General features: G+C 60.2%; 5 protein-coding genes across 5 annotated transcripts; 3 read left to right on the forward strand and 2 right to left on the reverse strand.

The window, feature by feature from the left end:
- The first annotated feature begins 112 nt into the window (after window positions 1–112).
- Window positions 113–6,851, forward strand: THITE_2106426 (uncharacterized protein). The gene is made up of 5 exons (XM_003648633.1): window positions 113–267; window positions 334–807; window positions 1,881–5,522; window positions 5,593–5,797; window positions 5,935–6,851. The coding sequence occupies exons 2-5, from the start codon at window positions 400–402 to the stop codon at window positions 6,774–6,776; spliced, it is 5,097 nt and encodes a 1,698-aa protein (XP_003648681.1). The 5' UTR covers window positions 113–267; window positions 334–399; the 3' UTR covers window positions 6,777–6,851.
- Window positions 6,852–9,345: 2,494 nt separating this feature from the next.
- Window positions 9,346–12,365, forward strand: THITE_2125030 (uncharacterized protein; the record flags this gene model as incomplete). Its single annotated transcript, XM_003648634.1, has 4 exons — window positions 9,346–10,587; window positions 10,652–10,687; window positions 10,939–11,890; window positions 12,019–12,365. 4 exons carry the CDS (start codon window positions 9,346–9,348, stop codon window positions 12,363–12,365), a joined length of 2,577 nt encoding a protein of 858 aa, XP_003648682.1.
- Window positions 12,366–13,881: 1,516 nt separating this feature from the next.
- Window positions 13,882–15,823, reverse strand: THITE_2106427 (uncharacterized protein). The gene is made up of 3 exons (XM_003648635.1): window positions 15,358–15,823; window positions 15,100–15,297; window positions 13,882–15,036 (listed from the first exon to the last, which is right to left on the reverse strand). The coding sequence occupies exons 1-3, from the start codon at window positions 15,511–15,513 to the stop codon at window positions 13,936–13,938; spliced, it is 1,455 nt and encodes a 484-aa protein (XP_003648683.1). The 5' UTR covers window positions 15,514–15,823; the 3' UTR covers window positions 13,882–13,935.
- A 1-nt stretch (window position 15,824) lies between these two features.
- On the reverse strand, window positions 15,825–18,308 carry THITE_2106430 (uncharacterized protein). Its single transcript, XM_003648636.1, has 4 exons — window positions 18,110–18,308; window positions 17,790–18,047; window positions 16,291–17,739; window positions 15,825–16,207 (listed from the first exon to the last, which is right to left on the reverse strand). Exons 1-4 carry the CDS (start codon window positions 18,142–18,144, stop codon window positions 16,117–16,119), a joined length of 1,833 nt encoding a protein of 610 aa, XP_003648684.1. The 5' UTR covers window positions 18,145–18,308; the 3' UTR covers window positions 15,825–16,116.
- A 528-nt stretch (window positions 18,309–18,836) lies between these two features.
- On the forward strand, window positions 18,837–20,396 carry THITE_2106433 (uncharacterized protein). The gene is made up of 3 exons (XM_003648637.1): window positions 18,837–19,610; window positions 19,719–19,779; window positions 19,845–20,396. The coding sequence occupies exons 1-3, from the start codon at window positions 18,932–18,934 to the stop codon at window positions 20,176–20,178; spliced, it is 1,074 nt and encodes a 357-aa protein (XP_003648685.1). The 5' UTR covers window positions 18,837–18,931; the 3' UTR covers window positions 20,179–20,396.
- The last annotated feature ends 2,343 nt before the right edge of the window (window positions 20,397–22,739 follow it).

The following is a 22,739-nucleotide window of genomic DNA, read 5'->3' on the forward strand; positions in this document are numbered from 1 at the left end:
GTCCCACATGGCTCTTGCCGCCGCCAATAGGAGGAGAAGCCAGCCCATCAACCCCTGCAGGCACAGTGTGAACAAAGCTAACTAGAGGTAGGTGGGTCGTTATCGTTAACTCACCATCACCTTGCAACGCGTTTTCTGCGCAGCGTCGCGTCTCCCGTGGACCTCACCTCGACGACATCTTTGATTGACCGATGCAGCCGCCAGGCAACCCCGAGGTCCGGCGCACGACATAACGTTCCGCCCAAAGCATCGGGCACAAAGCGTTGGGTACGTATGCGATCCCAGAATGTTTCATATCCAGAGAACTGACCCGGCATGTTGTCTTCCACAAAGAGAAAGACATGCGGCCCGTCTCCGTCGCCTGACCCAAGCGCGAAGTCGACTTGCCCGCTTTTAGCCATGGCCGCCGACAATGGCTCCGACGACGACGAGCTGTTCGTTGCGAACGCTGAGCCCCCTCCCTTCACCTTTCAGTCCGATCTGAGCGACGATGACGCGCCGGACCCCCTGGCTCTCGACGAAATCGCCAGCGCCTCTCTTGCGGCTCTGAACGGGATCTTGGGGCCGGCACCGAAAGCAGTTAAACAAGAGGAGGAACAGCCCTTCCAAGATTTGCACGACGACGGGACGGCCAATGGTGTCGTTGCAGCTCCGCCCGATCAGCCGAGGAGAGACGCCACATCAGTCATCGAGGTTTGCTTGCCCTGGCTGTCACCGGCGCAACGCGCCGAATACCTCAAGGTTGAGGTGGACGACGACTGGCCTGTGGAGGACGAGTACCTCGGGCAACGGAGAAAACGGAAAGGGGTGAGTGAAGTCAGCAATGTTGCCTGCTTTCGCTGGTTCTGCCCTTGTCTCTTCTCTCGGGGAGGGGATTGTCTGGCATCTGCTCCGGCGCAAGGCGCTCGGCAAACAGGAGGCTGCTCTGGGAACCGGGGGCGTGGAGGGGGGAATTTGGGGGGGAGGGGTTGCTGGTGTATGGGAAGACGTCCAGGCAAGCCGGTTTTCCGTTGCCTTGAGATGAAGTTCCACCATACATCATGCTCCTCAAGCCGGCTCGTCTGGGCTTTCCCCGAGAACGGATGTCTTGCTCCACTGCTTTTCAACTTCTCGACCGCACTGGGTCCAGCAACGGCCGGCTGGCTTTCGGCCTGCCCAACGCTTCGGCCGGAGTGCGGGTTAGCCAGTTTCGAGCAGTTGGCGAGACGGGGTTCTTCGACAGAACGAGGCCTTCCTGCCCGTTTATTCTGGCCTTGCCCGACACCCAAAACCTGGCAGTTCGCCGGGCCCCTTCCCCCTTCGATCGCCTTCTCCATTCTGCCTTTCCACTGGCAGTTTTTTTCACATTTAAACCCTTCTTCTCCTCCTTCGCCCGCAGACTTGCCCAGTCTTTTTCACAGTTATATTCCACTTTTCCTTGACAGCCCTACTTTGCGTCTTCGAGAGCTGTTTTCCTTGCAAACTCACCCACCGAAGAACACGACACAGAGGCATCATTCTCCTCTACTATTACTGCCCTTATTCCTCACTTTACCTCATGGGTATACCTGCCCTGAGTATACCTGAATTACTTGCCCTCGTCACCTTGGCGATTGCCTCCGAGAGATCATATGCGCATTGTGCTGAAACCCCCGACACGGCCGACTCGCGCAATGGTAAGGAAGCTCAAGAGACAGCCGCCTCGTTTTTTGTCGGCTGCTGTTTGTGTGAGGCCAAGTGGCATCTGAGTTGCGACCAGGTTGCTGTCGGTCGGCTTTGCTGCCTGTCCAGTTCATACTTTTGAATTTTCTGTCCTCCACACCCGAGTTTCCTTTCTTTGCTCACCTTACTTGTGCCAGCTGGCGCTCTGTATGCTCAACTGCGGCTAATACGCTCCCCAGGACGACGATTACGACGATTTTGCGGAGCAATACGGTGCAAGAAAGAGGAAGAGGCATGACGATGACTACGTCAACTACGACGATTTCAACGACGACTCCGAAGACGACGAGGACGTGCCCAGACCACGCGGTGCCCCTCCGAAGTTAGGGCGCATTGACGACTACTTGGAAATTGCCAATGGCCGTCGGAGCACACGGGCCAGCACACGTGCGAGTTCCCTTCTTGTCTCCAGTGATGGCGAGCATGGCGCAGAGAAGACAGGGCGCGGGCGGCGCCTGCGGCCCCGAGCCAGTGCCGCTGCCCGCCAGAGCGCCCATTATGATGACCGCGACGAGCTCCAAGATTCGGATGCCGACCCTGATGATCCGACGTTTGCCTTTGTCCAGTCTGATATCGTCCAGACCAAGAAACAGCGGAGGCGGCTTAGGAAGCTGTCCACAAGAGCACCGCCGTCTGGCCGCGGTTTGTCACTGGGTGGCGACTCGGATATCGAGTTCGAGTCGCGTCGCCGCTCATCTCGAGTGACCAATACCAGAAGAGTGATGACCGACAGTTATGTGGACGACGACGACATTTACTACGAGGGCGAAGACAGGACCCCGGCCACGCCAAAGGTCGTCAGCATGCGGGAAATCTTTCAGCCGCCGAAGTCGTATGACTTTAAGCAAGCCCATCGACTCGTCTGCGGTTCCTGCGGCTACGCAGACGACCGCAACAAGGGCGCCCTCATCCCCTGCCAGGGTTGCTCGAATTCCTACCACAAAGCTTGCATCGGCGTCAGGAGCACGCGAGACCACAGGGTTACCAAGGTGGCCGCCGAGTCTTTCGTGCTGCAATGCCGCTTCTGCATTTGCATATACAAGAAAAAAGACATCCGTGCTCCCGCCCACGATGTATGCCAGGGTTGCCACGCGAAGAATCCGTCTTGCGTCCCGTTCTCGGAGAGGAAGACGCCCAAGCAGGAGGAGGCGCTGCGTAACGCCAATGACGGCGTGGATCCCATCACGCCCGTCGAGCCGAAGCTCCTCGAGAACCCGGACAACGTTCTTTTTCGCTGCAGCCGCTGCCACCGCGCATGGCACTACGAGCACCTCCCGCACCCGCACCGTTCCCGGGATCCTGCCATCGACGACCCTCTCAACTTGCGCAAACACCGTCGAGAGGAATATCAGATTACCTGGCTGTGCAAGGAATGCCAGGACACCGAGGAGGACAAGGTGGACAAGATAGTCGCCTGGCGGCCGCTGAATCGCGCGGCTTACAGAGAAGGCCAATGGATCACCGACTTTGATGAAGACGGCATCGAGTACCTCCTCAAGTGGGAGAACAAATCGTACAATCACTGCCTGTGGATGCCCGGCGCTTGGGTCTACGGCGTCGTCAAGCCGATGATGCGTCAGGCCTTCATCAAGCGGACCTTTGGAGAGGGCTCCGACGAGGCGGTCGACGGCGAGAGGCACGTCGATTCGCTGCTGAGGTGGTCCGAGAAAGAGGCCATCCACGACGCTTGGATAACGCCGGATATCATCCTCGACGTGCACATCGCCCCGAGGTCCCGCGAGGCCCAGAAGAAGTACAATGCTATGTCTACCAGGGAGAAGTTCGACGATGACCTAAACAGGATCTTCCACGTAACAAAGATCTACGTGAAGTTCGAGGGTCTGGGCTACGACGATGCCGTCTGGGACACCCCGCCGCCGCCGGACGCCGGGCCAATCTATGACGCTTTCTGCGAGGCTTATCACGAGTATCTAAACGGCAAGCACTTCCAAACAGAGCCGTTCCGCGTCATGAAGGAGCGGATCGAACGGTTCCGCCAGCTCGAGTTTACTAGCGGCATCGAAGTCCTTCAGCAGCCGAAGGGGCTCCGGCGCGGCAAGCTGATGGAATATCAGCTCGAAGGGCTGAACTGGATTCTCTGCAACTTCCGCGACGGCCGGAGCGTCGTGCTGGCTGACGAGATGGGCCTCGGCAAGACGGTCCAGGTTGTCGCCTTCCTGTCCAGCTTCATCCAGGACAACCCGAGGGTCTGGCCCTTCCTGATTGTCGTCCCCAACGCGACGTGCGCCAACTGGCGCCGCGAGATCAAGAAGTGGGCGCCCGATCTCCGCGTTGTGGCCTACTACGGCGGACGAGTTTCGCAGGCGCTGGCTCTGCAGTACGAGCTCTTTCCGAACAACAGCAAGGAGCTGAAGGCCCACGTGGTCATCATGTCTTACGACTCGGCGAAGGACGGCGAGACACGCAACAAGTTCGGCAGCACCAAGTGGGCGGGCTTGGTCGTCGACGAAGCACAGGCCCTGAAGAACGACGAAAACGCCCTCTACAGGGCGCTCAACGCGATGCGGATCCCCTTCAAGCTGCTGCTGACGGGGACGCCGCTGCAGAACAACAAGCGGGAACTGTTCAACCTGCTGCAGTTCATCGACCCGGCCATGAAGGCCGAGGATCTCGACCGGGAGTTCGAGCAGGTCACTTCGGAGAACCTACCCGAACTGCACAACTTGATCCGGCCGTACTTCCTCCGCAGGACGAAGGCCGAGGTGCTCACTTTCCTACCGCCCATGTCGCAGGTCATCGTGCCCGTGAGCATGACCGTCCTGCAAGAGCGGCTCTGCAAATCGATAATGGAGCGGAACCCCGAGCTGATCCGGTCTGTCTTCGTGCAGGACAAGATGAAGGCCAAGGAGAGGGGCTCGCTGAGCAACATTCTGATGCAATTGCGAAAGTGCTTGTGCCACCCCTTTATCTACAGCCAAGCCATCGAAGACCGGACCTTGTCGCCGGAAGTCACGCGCCGCAACTTGATCGAGGCTTCCTCTAAGCTCATGCTCCTCGAGATCATGCTCCCCAAGCTCAAAGAGCGCGGTCACCGGGTGCTGCTGTTCAGCCAGTTCTTGGACCAACTCACCATCCTGGAGGACTTCCTGGCCGGCATGGGCCTCAAGCACGAGCGGCTGGATGGAAGCGCCTCAAGCATGGAGAAGCAAAAGAAGATCGACGCGTTCAACGCTCCGGGCTCGGACATCTTCGCCATGCTGCTGTCCACCCGGGCCGGCGGCGTGGGCATCAACCTGGCGACGGCCGACACCGTGATCATTCTCGATCCCGACTGGAACCCGCACCAGGACATCCAGGCCCTGTCCCGTGCCCACCGCATCGGCCAGCGCAAGAAGGTGCTGTGCTTCCAGCTGATGACGGTGGATTCGGCCGAGGAGAAGATCCTCCAGATCGGCCGCAAAAAGCTGGCGCTGGACCACTTATTGATCGAGACGATGGACGACCAGGAGGACGCGCCGAACGACGTCGAATCCGTCCTCAAGCACGGCGCGGCAGCGCTGTTCGGCGAAGGCAAAAGGAAGGATGCCATCGTCTACGACTCGGCGGCCGTGGACAAGCTCCTGGATCGGTCGACGGTGGAGGAGACGAGAACCAACGAGGGCAAGACGGCCGAGTCGGCCTTTGCATTCGCGCGCGTGTGGGCGAACGACGAAGGCGAGCTGGCCGACGATCTGCAGGAGGCCGAGCAGACCATCAACATGAGCGTCTGGGATCAGATCCTGCAGCAGCGCGCGGAGCAGGCTCGACGGGAGGCGGAGCGGACCATGGAGACGCTCGGCCGTGGCGGCCGCCGTCGTGGGGTAAGTGCTTTTTATACATTGCGTGCTCTGGTTTTTTTTTTTTCAGGGTTTTGCCTAATCTCCAGCACAGGCGGCCAACTACGCGGGTCCCCGCTTCGAGTTTGACGAAACGCAGGAGGGCCCCAAGGTGGATAGCGATCAGGGCGACGGCGACGGCGACTTCGTCGGCAGCGATAAGAGCGGGGGCGAGTCGTCTGAGGATGAGGAGACCATAGGCACGGGTGAGTCCACGCCGGCCGGGTCTAACGCGCGGAAACAGGGCAGAGCCAGTCAAGGTACGAAAAGCAAGCAAACTCCTTCCAAGACCACCCCTTCAAGGGCTCGCGTGCGGGGTGCCAGTCGCACTCCGGCCACGCCCAAGAGCAAGCCAGTTGCCGCAGCTACTCGAACACCCAGCTCACGCAAGGGGCAGCAGGCACCGGACCAGACGCCCAAGACGCCGCGGTCAAGAAAGGCCGTAGCGACGCCCGCCACGCCAAGACAGCCACCACCACCACCGCCGCCGTCCTCCGGCCGCCAGCGGCCCAATCCGACTCGGAAGACACCGCCCAAAACTCCAGCAAAAAGGCCCGCGGCCGGCCACGCAAAGACAACCCATCGGGCAAGAACCACGCTGCCGCTGCGGCCGCTCGAGTTGGAGGAGGAGGACATGTCAGCGGGAGCAGTGCTTCCCCCCAGCCATCACAACCCGCCAGCAGCCACCATCACCACCGCCATGGCGCAAACCCCGCCCAAGCCGCCTTCCCCGGAGGAGGACGGGGAGGCTTCATGGCCCTCCGCCCCAGCAGCGGCACAGTAACGGCCCCCATCACCAAACCGGTCTCGACGACGCCGATCCCCCTCCCTGTCGTCCCCGTCGTCCCCTCTAACCATCCTCTCCCCCCTGCCTCTGCCGCCGCCCCGGCGCCTACCTACCACATCTCCGGCACCGGCGAATCAATACCACTGCTCCGGCCGCCGCCACCAGCACCACCCGGAGCAGCACGCAGCACCTACACCAACACCCATTCCCCTATCACCACCCAAGTCCAGGAGCGCCTGCGCAGCGAGAACTGCGTCGTCTGCCTCTACAGCCACCCGCCGAGCTGGGAGTGCCCGGAGATGCGGTCCGAGGTGCAGCTGCGGCTGGCGATGGACCGGCTGCGCAAGCGCGCCGCGGAGGCCGCGGGCGAGGGCGTCGACGCGCGCGTGCTGGAGGCGCGCATCGCGTTCTTGTGGGAGAAGTTGAAGAGGGTGCAGAGGAAGGTGGTTTGATTTTTTTTTGGTGGGGGGGGGGGGGGTGGTTGGTTTCCTTCTTCGGTTTTCTTTGCGTTCTGCGCTTGCGAAGTTTGCAAGCTGTTTCTCGGGTAAAGGGGGGATAGAGGAGAGATGGTTGTGAGCGGCGGGTTTATTACCGGGTAGCATCACAGGGATGTGATCTCACGAAGGGGCCATGGAATTGAAGGAGGGAACTTTGACGTTGAGGTTGAAGATGAGGAATTGTCATGGCCTTCCTCCCAGCCGCCTTCGTGGATCATGATGGGCGGTATGGTGTTGGGTAGGAGCATGGCAATGGCCTCTTTTTTTTCCCGTCCTGCGATATCTTGCAGCCACTTCTCATCAGGAACAGGAAGAGCAGCATCTGCGGTTGAGGGTTGGAGGTCTGGGTCTTGGCTGGATATGATTACGCCGTAGCCAGGCAACAGAGCCATGGAGTTGGCGACCTGGACTTGCGTATGGATGGAGATCAGCCATGGAATCAACCCGACGGCGGAGGCAGCACTATGCCACTATGCCATATTCCATGAACTGTTTTGCCCACGCTTCGAGGCCCCATCCCATCACCGCCTTTGGTCTGCTTGCTTGCCCCGGACATGGGAAGCAGGACCTGCTTTGGGCCATGTATGTATCTATGTTAACCTGCACGTCGGCGTGGCTTGCATGACGTTGAGACGACTTGCAGGAGCTTGCCGGGCCAAAGGAGCAAAGCAATTGCACACGCATCATGGTTGCTTGCATGCATCTTGCTGAAGGGATCGCTTTGCTTTCTCCTGCCTCCCTGCCCGCCTGCTTGCCTGCTGCTCGCTTCCCCCCACACAAACTTTGGCGTGCATGTATGTGTTGCATGCGTGCCTGCATCTTTCGGCTTACTTACACCGCGCGGAAGGCGGAACAGTCAGTCACCCATCCTGACGGAACTGGCAGACCGGCGGAACTGGCTAACAGACTGTGGCAGATGGATAGCAGTAGGTAAAGGCTGCTTGCTATAACGAGGATCAACCAGGCATAAACCGAAACAGACAGAGCCATTGCATGTCAGGAGCCGGCGAGAGAGAAAGAACCGTCACCGGAGCCGGACCGGCAACCGGCAACCGGCCACCGGGCCTGTTCCGGTGACCCGGGGACCCATCGTCATTATCACGGGTTGACTTGCCCGGCCTTTCTCCTGTCCTCTCACCGTGGTTGTTCCTTGCAGGTCGGTCGTTACACAGGGCCATGTCTGGCCCTCTTACGCGTGCCTCTGTCTGTCTGTCTTTACCCCCACCCTGCTTGATTCCAATGTACAGCTCTAACCCGGACCCTGGCTTGCTGGCTGGCTTGCTTGATGAGTGAGTGAATGAGTAACTGTCTGACTGAGTTACCAAAAAACCGACCCGACCTGCTGCAGGGGCAGTTTTCTCCGGCTGGGCCGTACTGCTTTCCGTGGGGATGAGCAGGGAGCAGAAGATCAAGAGAAAGGGCCGGCTAGTAAGCCAGCCAGCCAGCCTAGCCTAGCCTGTAAGGCAAGACAAGAGAGGACAGGGCAAAGCATGCTTCCTTTCTCTTGATCTTCTTGTTCTTCTTCTTCTTTTCTTCTGCTTTCCTTTGCTGTCCCGCCGCTGGCTGGCACACAGTATACATGGTGGTGAATGCAAGTAGCCGGGCCAGGATGCAGGCAACCTTATTTGGGCCGGGCTCCGTTGACCTTTGGGCGGCCAGACGGACGCGGCGGGCGTTTGCAATGCGATGGAAACGGATGGCTTTCTCTTGCTTCTGCTTGCTTGCTTCTTTGGAGGGCCACTGGTGGCGGCGTGCTGCCGATTGGAGGCGGCGGGTGCTGGGGGTGTGGTGGTGGTGGTGATTGTTTTGGTACTCTTGATGGGGGTATCGATGCTAGTTGAATGATGGGAAGTGTGGAAATGGGGTGATGGCAGGGGGAAACAAGACCAGAACATGGTGGGGTGGGTGTTGATGGTTGATTGTTTTGTTGTTGTTGATGGGGGTTAAATAGGGGCTGGTGGAGGTGCGGTCTGGACTTTTCTCTGTCAACTCCTTACACCGAGCAACGCATCCTTACGACACCACACTCCAAACTCCCGCTCCTACATAGGCGATTCTCTTTCTCCAGACATAGACTCGTGTCCCAAAGCTACACCAAGCCAGCCCTGTGCTGTAGCGCCGTCACACGGGGTGTCACGCACTGCAGCCGGCTGCGCCATTCACGAGCCGTCGACGGTTGCGCACCGCATAGCCCTGCGTATAACGTTGCCGCCCGCCCTGCTTGGCCGCCTTTGCGCTTCGTTCACCAGAAAGTTGCTGTCATCAACCCACCGGCGACCCACGAGACCGGCGGTGCAGGGGAGCCAGCGGGTGCCCGGCCCTGTCTCTCGCTGTCTTGCTGGCCTGCCCAGCTTGGTCCGTTTGCACGCAGCGCCAGGCCCGCTTTTGCCGCCCCCGCTTGCTCGTCTGCCAGTCTGGAAGCTTGAACTGTCTGGTTTACACTCCGCCGGTCTGCGTTGCTCTTTCGTTGTTGTCCCTCTGGCTTCGCCGGTTGGCTGTGTGGCCTTGTCTCGTCTCTCCGACCATGGATGCACCCTGGGTCCATCACCGCTCGGCCTATTCTTCAGCTGACCGCTCATATCCGAATTCTGCTACTTCTGCTCCTGCTACTACTAGCAGTTCTGTCGCTGGAGAAGCGCCGTCTCCCACCGACCGGATCCCCTCCACGACTGCTCCTCCGTCTTCGCCCGCCCTCGTGCCGATGGAGGTCCCGTCGCTGCTCTCGACGCCGTCACAGTCGTCATCCAACTCGCAGCCGTCGCAGCTCTCGCAACAGTCGTCCCTGGATCTGGGCTCGCCGTCGCCGCGACCTGCTGTGTACGACGGCGATGGCCCCGATCCACAGAGCTTGTCCGACTACTGCGCCGATATCAAGGTTTTGATGGACATAGACGCGCAAGTGCAAGCTCTGGGCATCCACGACTCTCCCTCGCCAACCGCCAGCCGTGACGGCAACAGCAACTTCGATTCCAGAGAGAACGCTTCTTCTTACTCCCTCGAGCCTCACCGCCACGGCCAGATGGGCGCATTCCGCCACTCCCCGCGCTTCGATCAGGCATCGCGCCCCATCGTCTCGGACAACTGGCGCGCAAAGTCGGCTGCAGACTCGGCCGGGCCGCTGGTGAGCTCGCTGGTGACGACGGCGAAGCCGAGCACTCCCACAACGCAAAGCCAGGCCCAAGCCCAGCCGCGCACTTCCTTCGTCTACACGCCCGCACGCACCCCCCTGACGGCGCCATCCAACACCGGCACCGCAGGCTTCGCCCAGCCGAACCCCAATCCCCTGCCAACGCCAGCGTCGCTGTCGACGCCTGTCTCCATGTCAGCTCCCAGCCACAGCCAGAACCACGGCCATGGTTATGGCCATCACTCCTCCACGGGCAGTCTCGCGCTCTCCGCGCCCGCCTACTCCCCGGTGTCCGCAAGAAGCGGAAACCCGGACCCGCCCTCCGGCAGCCAGATGACGGGCAGTCTCTTGAGCGCCAACCACGCCAACACTGACGCAAACACGAGCTTGATTACGAAGCCGAACACGACCAGCACGGTGGCGACCTTCCCCGTGGCGCTGCCCGCCGACGCGCTCGGCTACTGCTTCGTGCGCCCCAACGGCATGCGCACGCGCCTGGTGCCCGTCGACATGCTGCCGTTTGCGCTGCAGGGCATCCCGCCGCACGAGAGTCCCGGCGAGCGCCTGGTTGCCCTGCCCGTGCCGGGGGGCGTGGGCGCCGATGGGCGGTCGAGCAACACGCAGATGTTGCGGGCGGTCGTATGTTTTTTTTTCGATCTCTTATCCCCTCACCTCCATTCTGTGCTGCTAACCGTTCTTGTAGAATCAACCCAATGGCAGCGGTGGTGACGCGATCCAGGTGAGCCCCTTGTTACCCCTTTTCTAGCCTCACCTTCTCCTGCCCTTCCCCTGCCTCTCTCGTTTCTGCTCAAACCCCAAATGCCTTCCCCAAAGAACCAAGTCCAAAGACCAACCCAAGAGCCCATAAAACAGAGCACAATCGACCGCATCCTCGCCGCCCCCGCCTCTCCACCGTCCTCCCAGCACCACCACCACCACCATCAACAAACCCAGCAAGCCATACTAACAACCACCACCACCACCTCACAGTCCCAGGGTCAGCCGCACCACACCGGCGCGCCCAAGCGCATGAAGGTCTACTGCGACAAGTGGGTGCACGAGGGCGTGTGCGCCTTCACGCAGCAGGGGTGCAAGTACAAGCACGAGATGCCGTCCGACCGCGCGACCCAGCACCAGCTCGGCCTGTTCCTCGGCTACCCGGCCTGGTGGAAGAGGCGGCAGGCCGAGCTGGCCAGGGTCGTTCCTGTCGTTGGCGCCAGCGCCGCTGCGGCGGCGGCAACAACAACAACAAACAGGGAGGGGGGGGATGTCGCTGCTTCTTCTTCTTCGCCTGCTTCTTCTTCTGGTGCGGTCGCGGCGACGTCGGTGACGGCGACGGCGACGTCAACGTCAACATCGACGGCTGGCGGGCGGAGGAGGGTTGGGGATGAAACTGGTGCCGTGCGTGGGATTGATGGCGTTGCGGGGCGGAGGTTCGGGGTGGACGCGGTGAGGCCGAGACAGATCATTGGATGTGGGGGCGTGAACGGGATGGATATCAGCATGGTAACAAGTGACAGTGAGAGAGAGGCGGGTGGTGCTGGGTTTGACCACTGGCTGCCGACACAGGGCCAGACCGGTGGGAGCCTCGGGCTGACTGGCTCGCGCTGGGGGCTGGCCAGCGGCAATGGACCCGGGTTTTCCCCGACCACCGCCACTGCCCCTCAGACAGGCCGGGACAGGCTGCTGCGACCGACGTGGCGGTTCGGCGTCACACCTCAGAGCGGCGACGGCCAGACACTGCAGGGATCTGACGGCCTGGGCGGGTACCGTCCTGCTGGTGCTGAGTTCGCGACGACGGGACTCTTCACGCGGGCCTGGCCGTGGGAGCAGCAGCAGTATGCACTTCCCTCGTCCCAGACGCAGACGCAGACACAGCATCGCCCGCAGGGGCAGTCCAACACCACCTACAGCTACGGTGCCGCATCACCATGCACATTCGGTAAGCCTGACCCCCTCCCCATCTGTTTATTTACACCCCCCCTATTCACGAACCGGGGCTTGGCACCCCCCCTTTTCACCCCCCGAATTCAAACAAACCCACCCAACTGACCCCCTCTCCCACCGCAGCATTCCACCCCATCACCACAACCACCAGCGCCCCGTCCTCCCCCTTCGGCCCCATCGCGCCGCCGACGCCGCGCAGCGCCCGCCCGCAGCAGCCCGACAACCACACGACCACCACCGCCACGACACCCAGCACCCGCCGCAGCAGCCCGCTGCGAAACCGGCGCGCGTCGACAACAACAACCAGCCCGTACGCAGGCCCCAGCAGCCCTCTCCACGCCCCGGCCGGCGAGGCGGACAACGGCAACTGCAAGGACAATGATAGCGGTAACGACAACAGCGAGGCCGCCGGCGGCGACGAGGGACAGTCGCGGAATAGCGGTTTGCTGCGCGGTCTCAAGTTTGAGTAGCGGCGCCCCTCTCCCAGTTGCAGTCTATCTATTCTATCCCTTGTCCGCTTGGGGATTGTCACTTCGCTGTTGTTGGGTTTGGCTGAGAGCAGAGGGGTGAGGCGAGCTTGGCGCGGCTTGTTATGACATGGTGCTATGGCATGGCACGGCACGGTACCGTACGACACCGCAACGGCCCCCTTGTTTATTTCTCTCAGCGTGTTTTTCTCGTCCCCTCCAACGCCCACCACCCCCGCCCGCTTGCTTGCTACATATCCGTGCTGCTTCACCCTCGCGTCATTTGTTTCCTGCTTTCATTTCTTTCTTTCCCTCTTTGTCTCCCTCTCGCTGGGGCATGGCTGGCATGGCATGACATGGCACGGAGGGGAGGGCAGGGAAGAACATGCGCTCCTACCCCCGGCAGCTTGGGGTAAAAAAAAGGAAAACCCCGGTTTACAGAGCAGGCAAACCCAGAGCGCAGTCAGAAGGGGTGGCTGGCGCAGGAACAGGCACAGACACAGGCCCGGGTGTGGCCACAGGCACGGGGAAAATGCCGCTGGCTAGGGATAAGGACCAGTGCTGGTGGTTGGTCGCTGATAGGGATAGTATCGGAGTTGCTCGTGTGTTTGGGAAGGACAGGGCGTGGTTTGTTTCACGGCGTAACTAACAGATCTGTTTTCTCCTCTCTTCGCCTGGCCTGTACTGCGTTGCGGATACGGGTGTTGGGTTCTGGCAGGATAGCATATGGTATGGTATGGATGGTATGGGCCAGCACGAGGATATTGCACAGATAGAGTGCGGGAGGGGCGATGGATACATGATGTTGACACGGGCTTTGTTTCGGCATCCCTTTCATCGTGGGGTTGGCGCTCAGGGACGGGAAAAGCAAGATGGGCCACGGTCATGGTCGTGAACATGTAGTTAGACATCCAAAGATGCTTTGGCTGGGTGTCATTCCCTGGAAGCTCTTTTCCATTCGAGGCCAGGAAGCGGTTGTGGGGAGCGAGTAACCGCGACAAGTTGCTGGGATGGAGGGGAAACGAAGAGAAGAAGCCGATGGTTGAAGCCTGCTGAGGAAGGGCGCCGGAATGTACCTGTCTCGCGTGGTAAACATCGAGGAGCTTGAGAGGGAGGCCAGCTGTGAGTTGACCGTCAAGTTGCCAGGACACGGGCATCAACCGCGCAGGTAGACGTATACTAGAGGAAGCGAACAATGGACAGGACCGGGTGGGCACGCCAGCAACGGACGCAGAGGACGTGTACGCAGGGCAACAAAACGGGGCCCAGTTACCCGTCATCCGATTCGGATAAAGTGATTGGGGAGCGAGAACCTGAATACAACCGCCGTCTGTCTTTACCACATTTATGGCACCCAGCGTCGCATGGAAACGCATCACGCCTTCCATATGCACCGTCTCTCCAACGCCTGGCGCCCGTCTGCTGGTCTTCTTTCCGCCCTCCCCATTGTATTCCCATTTCATAACACATCCAGCAACCTAGCACACCCTTAAGGGGGCTAGCAAGTGACTACTCCGAGGCAGCGGTCCACTCCCGGACCAGCAACACACCCCCCGATCAGCACCCCTTCGACCTAAAACCCCTCAACCACGCCGGTCATCAGGTCCTCGTCCTCGATCTGGTTCATGAAGGCCACGTCGTAGTCGCGCCGGCCGCTGTCCTCCTTCTTCTGCAGGCCGGCCAGATACTTGATGTAGTCGCGGCTGGTGCCGAGGCGCTCGTTGGCCGCGCGGACGAGCGGCTCCAGCTGGGCGAGCCGCCGCGCCGTGGCCGCCATCCGCTGCGCGAACTCGGCCTCGGAGCGCCCCTCGTCCGGCGGCAGGAAGCTGAGATAGGCCGGCGCGCCCGGCGGCCGCACGATCGCGCCGTGCAGCATGCCCTCGTCGATCATCTGCTGCACGAGCGCGGCCACGTCGGCCTCGGAGGCGAGCGGCGCGCCCGTCTCGGCGCTCTGCGTGCGCGCCCGCACCTCCTCGAGCGTGATCTTGGTGTACACCTGCCGCAGGTTCAGCACCTGCCACCGCTGGTAGTGCTGCAGCACCAGCCGCACGAGCCCGAGGTTGTTCTCCTCGGCGAAGACCTGCGCGCCGACGCTCTCGAACTCCGTCTTGAGCGATTGGGCCGTGCTCTCTTCGAACGCCTTGCCGATCGCCTGGTACGCCTTGCCCAGCGTCGCAAAGGTCTTCTGAACCCCCGGCGGCGTCGTGGCCGGCAGCGTCGGGGCCTTGCCGTTGAGCAGCAGCCCCACGAGGATCCATTTGTTGTGCGCCTCCACCATGATCTTGCTGCACGCGTGCGTGTCGCGCGTTGGGTACGTGACGACCCGCTCCAGCGCGTCGAAGGCCGGGCGCCAGGCCCGCCGCCGGATGAAGCACAGGCCGCGGAGCAGGTCGTACTGCATGACGTCGCTGCTGGAGAGCAGTTTCGTCAGCCCCGACTCTGCCGTGATGTACGATGCCGGCGGCAGGTCCAGCGCACACGGCGGCCGCGTCTCGAATAGGCCCTTCACGCCCGGGTAGAAGACGACGTCCTTCTCCAGGAGCGGCAGCGCCGGTGCGACATTGTCGGTCGAGTACGCGAGCTTGACGAGGGCGACATGGTGCGAGGTGAGCACGGAGCCCGCCGGATCGAGCCGGAGGAGCGCTGTTGTGAGGAGCTCTACCGCAACCGAGGCCTAGGCACTCTACGTTAGCTCCAACTGAGACCCAGGGGAGAGCAGTGGTCAGGGGCTGCTCACCGGAAACAGACTGCCGTCGACAAGCCAATCGAGGAGAGCCGAGAATGCCTTGCCCCTGTACCGTATCTGGCGGGCGTCGAATGTGGAGAGGAAGGTTGCCACCTTGGTTAGGAGGTCGGCCTGGGGCAGGCGGTCTGCCGCACGGGCGGCGATCAGAAGGGTCAGGTACGAATTGGAATTGACAGCAGGATGGACGTGCTGCGAAGACGAGTCAGCGGGCTTGCGGGGCAGGAATGGCGGAGCACACAATGCACCTACATCGAGGAGCTGCGGGGCGAAGCCGGGGAAGTTGGGTGCTGCGGCCAGCTGGTCCAGCTTCTGGCTGTGTGACTGCGCGGCCGCGTGGTACTGCGCATCGCCGGCAATCCCGCCCTCAGGCGGGAAGTCGAGCAGCACCGAGGCAGCCTGATCCATCGGCAGCGAGTCGGCGGAGGTATGGCGGTTGCAGAGGGTGGCCGGAAGGGAGCGCCTCGAGGGCCCCGCGAGTATCGGCGAGACGGTCGTGGCACTGGCCGGGCCTTGTCTTTGCGGTTGGATGATGGAGATCTCTCTGCGTTCTACGCGTTTACACGTGTTCCCAGAGCACGTCGGGTGCGGATGGGTGGTTAGTTGTTTCGGCAAGAGCTGTACTGCTCGGAAGTACCTCGTGTTGGGAGCTGGTTCGGTTTAAGGATGGAAGTCGGGTCGACCTGGAGCTCCCACCCCGCGATTGCACAAGGTAGGTAGCCTGGAAAGCCCCACAACAGAAGTTAGCACCCACAAGGGCGCCAAGGCATCAAGGTGTTTGCAGCGCACAGTGTGACAGCGCCACTCCAGCACCGAATCTGGGCACTTCGTTGACAAGAGCGAGTTTGTGACATGGCCCGAGTTGAGGAAGCAGCTTCCTGTTCCAAGTAAAACGTTATTAGCCTCCATGTGGCTACAACGAGAATATCACCCTCTGCGTTGACAGACGCCCATTACATTGATCTTCCCGACCCATTCCCAAGTGCCGTACATGCCCAATTTCCCTTTGAACTACATGCTCATCTGCTGGATCAGCTCGGCCAATTTGTGGCCTTCTGTCTTGTAATCCAGCGGCGCGGCGCTCATGACCTGGTACCGAACTCTGGAGCGCGTGCGTTAGCTAGCGATCCAAGGCGAACGAAAAACAGATAAATAGAGCAACTATCACCCGCTCCGAAAACATACCTCGGCTGGTCGCCGTATGTGTCCATCTTGGCCCGGCAACGGAACGTCAGCTTCCTGCAGTTGGCCGCCTCGAATGCCGCGTCCAAGCCCTCCTTGTCGCCCGTCGCCTGCATCTCCACCAGCTCGTCCGCCGTCTTGCCCATGATGATGCGCGCCGAGTCGTCGAAGCAGTTCAGCCACATTTGGCCCGTGTGGTCGCTGACGTTGATGCTCATGATGTACCGGTACTGTGGCCGGTCGTGGCTCAAGTTGCACTTTTCGCAACGCCACGTGCCGTCCCCCATGTCGGTCACCTTTTTGTTGCAGTTCTCACTACGGCACGCCGGGTACGCAAAGTTCTCCTGCCGGATATGCACGATGGTCGCCTTGACCGTGAAGTAGACCGCGTCGTCGAAGCCGAGTTTCTCACTCTTGACTTGTCCGATCGTCTTGGTGTCGTCCTTGCGACCCGCCGCGGCCCCCACCGACGCGAGGTTGCTATGCGTCGCGAACGCGTTGTTCCGGCCGGTCGAGTCATACCAGCCCTTTAGCTTGTGCGCTTCGGGGATGTCCGGGTCGATCGCCATCGTTCCCGACGACAGGAGCGATAGGCTACGCCCGCCAAAGTCGCTGACCCGCGTCCCCTTGAGGGCTATGATCGACTCGGGGTTGGCGTCGAACTCGGTCGCCGTCTTGCCCCAGATGGTGACGCGCACCGAGAAACCCGTGTCGTCAACCAGCGTCAGCTCGCGCTTGTCGTACGGCTTCTGCGTCGTTTTGGATATGATCTCGGTCACCTCGCCCACTTCTTTCAAGACGCCGATGACATCGACAGTGGCATCCTTCTCGACGTCCCGCAGTTCTTCGATATTGCAGAAGTTAAAGCGCAACTGCGGCACCGAGCTCTGGTCCTCGGCCTTCTCGATGACGGTGTCGCGCTCAAACATCATCTCGTAGTCGTTGGCGAGGTTGCTGAATTGCTTTTTGGCCAGCTGGACCTTGCAGGGCGTAGAGATATAGTAGACGGAGCCCTCCTGCAACAGGTCGTAGAACTGGTCGACCTGCTCGTTGAAGCCCGTCGCCCGGATCTCGCCGGTCTCGTCCAGGAGATTGACGCTGAACAGCTTGCCGTCGCCGCTGGCCTTGTGCCACGTCCTGATGTCCGACTTGCTAGTGACCCGGACCTTTATCGTCCACTTGTTGGAATATGGCGAGAGAGCCTCAATAGGGTATATTGTGCTCGCCGCATGCCCGCCGCTGCCACTGGCAGCTGCCGCCGGGCGAGAAGCCACTTGCTTCTGAACTTGTGACTTTGTCTCGCTGGCCGGCTCGCTCTTGACGCCGTAGAAACCTGCGCCGCCGATGGTAGTGCTGTGTGGCTGGGTCCTGACCTCCACGGCCTTTGGTTCGCCGATCTTTTCTGGGTTGCCGAGATGTGAGATGACCTCGAGGTCGAGGACGATCATGACACTGTATGGCCTGTGAGCGCCGACACGACACGGAGATGGGATGCAACGCACTTCTTGCCCTTGACCGAGGAGGCCTGATATTGCTTCAGACGGACGATAGAGCCGCGATCCAGCTGGCCACTATGTACTACATGGTTCGCCTGCGTGGCCAGCATGCACTGCACGTAGTTACGGATGTCGCTGAGGATGACGCGGTATCTCTGGGCGCCGCCTCCGGGACCTTTCCCCTCGAGCGTCTTGAGCTGGAGACATTGCAGCACCGGCACGGGGAACTGTTTCGCTGCGCGGTCGGGGTCGTTGTAGATGGCACTGGCGGGCGCAGCGGGTCAGAAAACGAATCAACCACCACGCAGGGCGGCGTATAGACTCACTCTATCGCTCCTTGGGTGATCTGTTGTTCCGCCATCTCAGCTGAACAATGTTTTCAAAAGTTTGGTGGCGTTGATCAAAATTAGGTGCTGATGCGAGCAGGAGCCGGCTTGCTGCGGATGAAATGCAGAAGTGCAAGGACTCAGCTACCCAAGCAAAGCACTCTAGGTGGCGGGGTCTCGTCTGGCAGGCGCGGAGAACTTGGGAAAGCGCGGAGAGCGCGGAGAACGCGTCGAGGGGCAACCGTTTAACTGCTAGTCAGACACGCACAGTGCTATGCACACTCTTCATACGGAGTTTCCCTTTGCTGCCTTTCCGCCGACAGTACGACAGCACGGATAACTAATCCGCACACCACCATTTCCAGTTCCGCTGGAAACACTGGAACTAATTTGGTCCCCAGTGTGGAATATGCAGAGCATCGGGCCATCTACCCCATCCACGCGTACGTCTTGGACAGATGGAGTATACTCTGGAGTACGGGATATTCTGGCGCTGAAGAAACGATCGGCCGACCTGCAGGGGCCGTGACTTCCCAGGCCATTGGTGGAGCATCTCGTCTCCAAGCAGGCTCCGTCTCCCCCGCTCTGTCGGTGAAGGCTGCGTTGAGAGGTCCTTCAAACAACTTAGTTGATTAGTTTGGTTTGTTTTGAGATTACAACGTCGTGGAGAAAGAGAACATAATACCTCACTTCACCAGCTTGTACAAATCTTTTGGCATCTGTCGACAGATAAAGATCCTCGCCGTTACGCAATTGGTTGACTGTACCAGACCTGAGCTCGCTTCACCAACCCCCATCATCCAATTCAACCCCTTAACCACCATGGCCACCACCACCACGACGACCTCATCCTCCCCTTCCTCCGCCGCTCAACCCCCTCCCCTCCCCATAATCGACTCCCACATCCACCTCTACCCCTCCAGCGAGCTCTCCACCCTCGCCTGGTTAACGCCAGACCACCCCCTCGCCTCGCAGCACTCCGTCACCGAGTTCCGCGCCGCGACCTGCACCTCCCCCTCCCAGTCTCTCTCAGGCTTCATCCTCGTCGAAGCCGACCGCGCCAACAGCTCCTCGCAGGACTGGACCTTCCCGCTGCAGGAGATCGCCTGGATGCGCCGGCTCGCCACGGGCACCCCGCGCGAGGGGGAGGGCCACGCGCCCGCCGACGCGCCGCTCTGCCTGGGCCTGGTGCCCTGGGCGCCGCTCGACCGCGGGCCGGCCGAGCTGGAGCGGTACCTGGCGGCCGCGGAGCGCGAGGCCGGGCCGGAGGCCTGGCCCAAGGTCAAAGGGTTCCGCTATCTGCTGCAGGACAAGCCCGCCCGCGTCGCGCTCGCTGACGAGTTCGTTGAGGGCTTGAAGGTGCTGGGCAGGAGGGGGTTCGTGTTTGAGGTCGGTGTCGACCAGCACCGGAGGGGGAAGGCCCAGCTCGAGGAGGTTGTGGAGATGATTGACCGGGCGCATGACGGGGTGGAGGAGGAGGAGAAGGTGGTGTTTGTTTTGAGTGAGTGCTTTTTCTTTGGGTTTGTTGTGTGCAGCGAGCGGCGGAAATAGGAGGGAACCGGGGGCTGGTTGTGGGGAGGGAATCTATGCTGACAAGTGGCCGTGCTAGATCATCTTTGCAAACCGGACTTGACGATCATCAACCAGACAGACCCATCGTTCATTGCGTGGTGAGTGGAGAGTTACACCTTGATGTACACGCACGCAGAACCAGGAAGCTCTGACAGCTGTGCAGGCGCACCGCCATGTTCACGCTCAGCAAGTGCCACCGGACGTACATGAAGCTGAGCGGCTGCTTCTCGGAGCTGCCCGACAAGCTCAAGGAGCGCTCGGCCGAGGACATCTTCGCAGCCATCCTGCCGTGGCTGGCCGTGGTGGTCGCCGCCTTCGGCCCGAGCAGGATCATGTTCGGCAGCGACTGGCCTGTCTGCACGGTGGGCGTGGGCGAGGGTGCCTGGAGGAAATGGCACAAGGTTGTCGATATGGTGTGTGACCTTGCCGGTCTGAGCCTCGAGGACAAGGCGATGCTCTGGAGCGGGACCGCCAAGCAGGCGTACAAAATTGAATGAGGGCTGGGAAATACGCATTCTCTTGCTCTTGTTCTCTGCGAACTATCTTCAACTGCGTCTTATTTGGCCCGTCGTCGTTGCCTGAGAGACCATCTGAGGGCCACCTGCGTGTGATGTTTCTTTCTCCATCCTTGACGGCTCTCAGGGGACAGAATTGTTCAACACTGGGCTTCCCTTACCCGCCGAGCTCCCTGCCCACGTAAACGTCACCCGTCAACAACCATTCTCGAGGAAATCCCAGAGCATTTTCACACAGCAATGCAACAGAATTAGAAAGTGCCCGCCGTAATTTCCCCATGCGTTTCTTCCCGCGGAACACACTTACACACAGGACGAACGTAATCGCGGGCCGGACGGATTATCCTTAGAGCCTGCCACAACACAGCGTGCCTACGGCTCCCGCCCTCGGCGCGCCACGGCCCGACCCACAGCGATGTCAGGCCGGTACCGGATTCCGGTCGGCCGACCGGCCCGGCCACGGCCTCCGACTCAAGGACCACCCAACACCCGCAAGGCCCATTTTTAGTTTTTGAAACGAAACAAGACCGGCCAACCGGCCGTTGGAAGGAGCCAATGCGGCGCAGATCGCAAGACGTTCCAGAAGCTCCATGGATCCCGCTGTGCCGCCTCCGGGTCTCGGTGCCGGGTGGGGTCCATCGACTCCCACATGCGGCTCGGCAGTCTCACTGAGTAGCTGGTTAGGTATGACGCTCGTGTCAGACTGCCTCATTCCTTCTGTGTACATACACTACATACTGAGCTGCCAGAATTTGCTAGGCGCTGTACTGACCAAGTAGGTCATCGCTTCAAGGAGATGATGCTCGTCAGCGTAGCTCGGGTTGGTTAAAAGTGGCTCGAACAGATGTCCTCCACCCGCTCCCTCGTTGCGATACGTTGCGAGCGAATCGGTGAGCCCGCTTCTTCACCGCGAGTTTCACCTCCCCGGCTACTTTGCGACTGTAGTGGGTTCAACAGGTTGCAAAGCGGGGTTATAATGGACACAGCATGTCAATACGCCAATGTACCCGTTATTGGCGCTAGGTCACAAGGGAAAATCACGGTGTTGGCCATCGCAGATTAGGGCAAATAACCATCCCGTCTCCATCGTCGATGGGCAACGAGTTGCCCACCGCGGCACTCCACTGCCCAGACTCAACGAAAAAGAAAGCTTGGGCTCACAAGCACCACAGGAGCGGTCTGGAAGCATCAGTCCGGGCGAACAAAGCACCTGCAGGGCGGTCTGCACTTACCCTCTCTCCCAGGGCAATCACTGGGATAACTGTGAGAAAACCTGACACACCGCACAAATTATCTGCACATCGGCAAGGCAAGGCAAGCTGCCGCTGTGGAATGCACCCGAAAGCGGTCTCTCGCCCGGTCTGAGCGTGCCAGTGCGTTCGTCCTTCCTGCTTGGGACACACCACGTCAAATGACACAAAAGCGATGCGAAGGTGCAATCCACCCAAATGCGTATACCTCCACCGGGGTCAGAAAACGCACAGGCAAGGGTGCCTGCCAGGGTGCCTGCCAGGGTGCCTGCCAGGGTTCCAGCCAGGGGTGCCAGCGAGGGTGCCGCGCCAAGGAACTACAGTATACTAAGCCAACAACGTAAGAAAATCAAGAGTTTTTTGTCCAGCTCTCGTCTTCAATTTACATCTGCAACCTCTTCAGCATCGGATGTACTAACTAGCATAGCTAACCAACTCTCTACTAGATATATACCGCTTAGGCTATAGGGTAGCTGGGTAGATTAGCTCTCTATCTGAATTAAGAGTTCTTGAGTAGTTGAGGGTGCTAGGAGAGGAGGAGCCGAACTCACTGACCGAGTTGCCGCGCAGTTGTAAAAGCGATCCTAGGATTTGAACTGGAAGTACTTTCCTATAGAAAGTGCGAGAAAAGTGACTTCGAAAAAGAAATCGGATGTGGCTTACTAACCCTGTCAGTATCCTGGCTGGCACCCTGGCAGGCACCCTTGCCTGTGCGTTTTCTGACCCCGGTGGAGGTATACGCCCTGCCAGGACGCCCTGCCTGCGGCTCAGGGGCCAGCAAGCACTGGGCCAGGCTAGGAAAAAAAAAAAAAATAAAAAAAAATAAGGGAGGGGCGGCCGGGAAATCGATCCGTGTCTTGGCGCAGCTCCCGAGAGGACGGAAAATCTGGGGAAGACGCGCAGGAAACGCTCGGGTTGGTTCTGCCCGGTGGGATCGTTTTGGAATTTCTTGCCCCCCCAGCCCATTTTTGCGCTGGGTTACACTTGCCGGGAAACGGCGCCGACATCCGGCACTTCGCTTGATTACGCTATGTACACAGTAGAGGAGGTCTGGCTAAAAAGGGGGAAAAGGGTTGCAGTGGAGCAAGGGGGTGGTTGCGGTTACTTTGACGAGATCGCTGGGGGCCAGGTTGCTGACATTGATGAATGTTCCAGAAAACAGCTTGAAACGGCCGGGCAACGGGATTACGTTCGGTTTTCTAACGCGGGTCGGGTATATCAGACGAACGGACTCATAGTGGGCTGCCTCAAACTACCTTCTCTTTGTGGATGAGCTAGCTCTCTTGCTGCGTA

The sequence above is a fragment of the Thermothielavioides terrestris genome, chromosome 1 (assembly GCF_000226115.1).
Source record: "Thermothielavioides terrestris NRRL 8126 chromosome 1, complete sequence".
Taxonomy (NCBI): domain Eukaryota; kingdom Fungi; phylum Ascomycota; class Sordariomycetes; order Sordariales; family Chaetomiaceae; genus Thermothielavioides; species Thermothielavioides terrestris.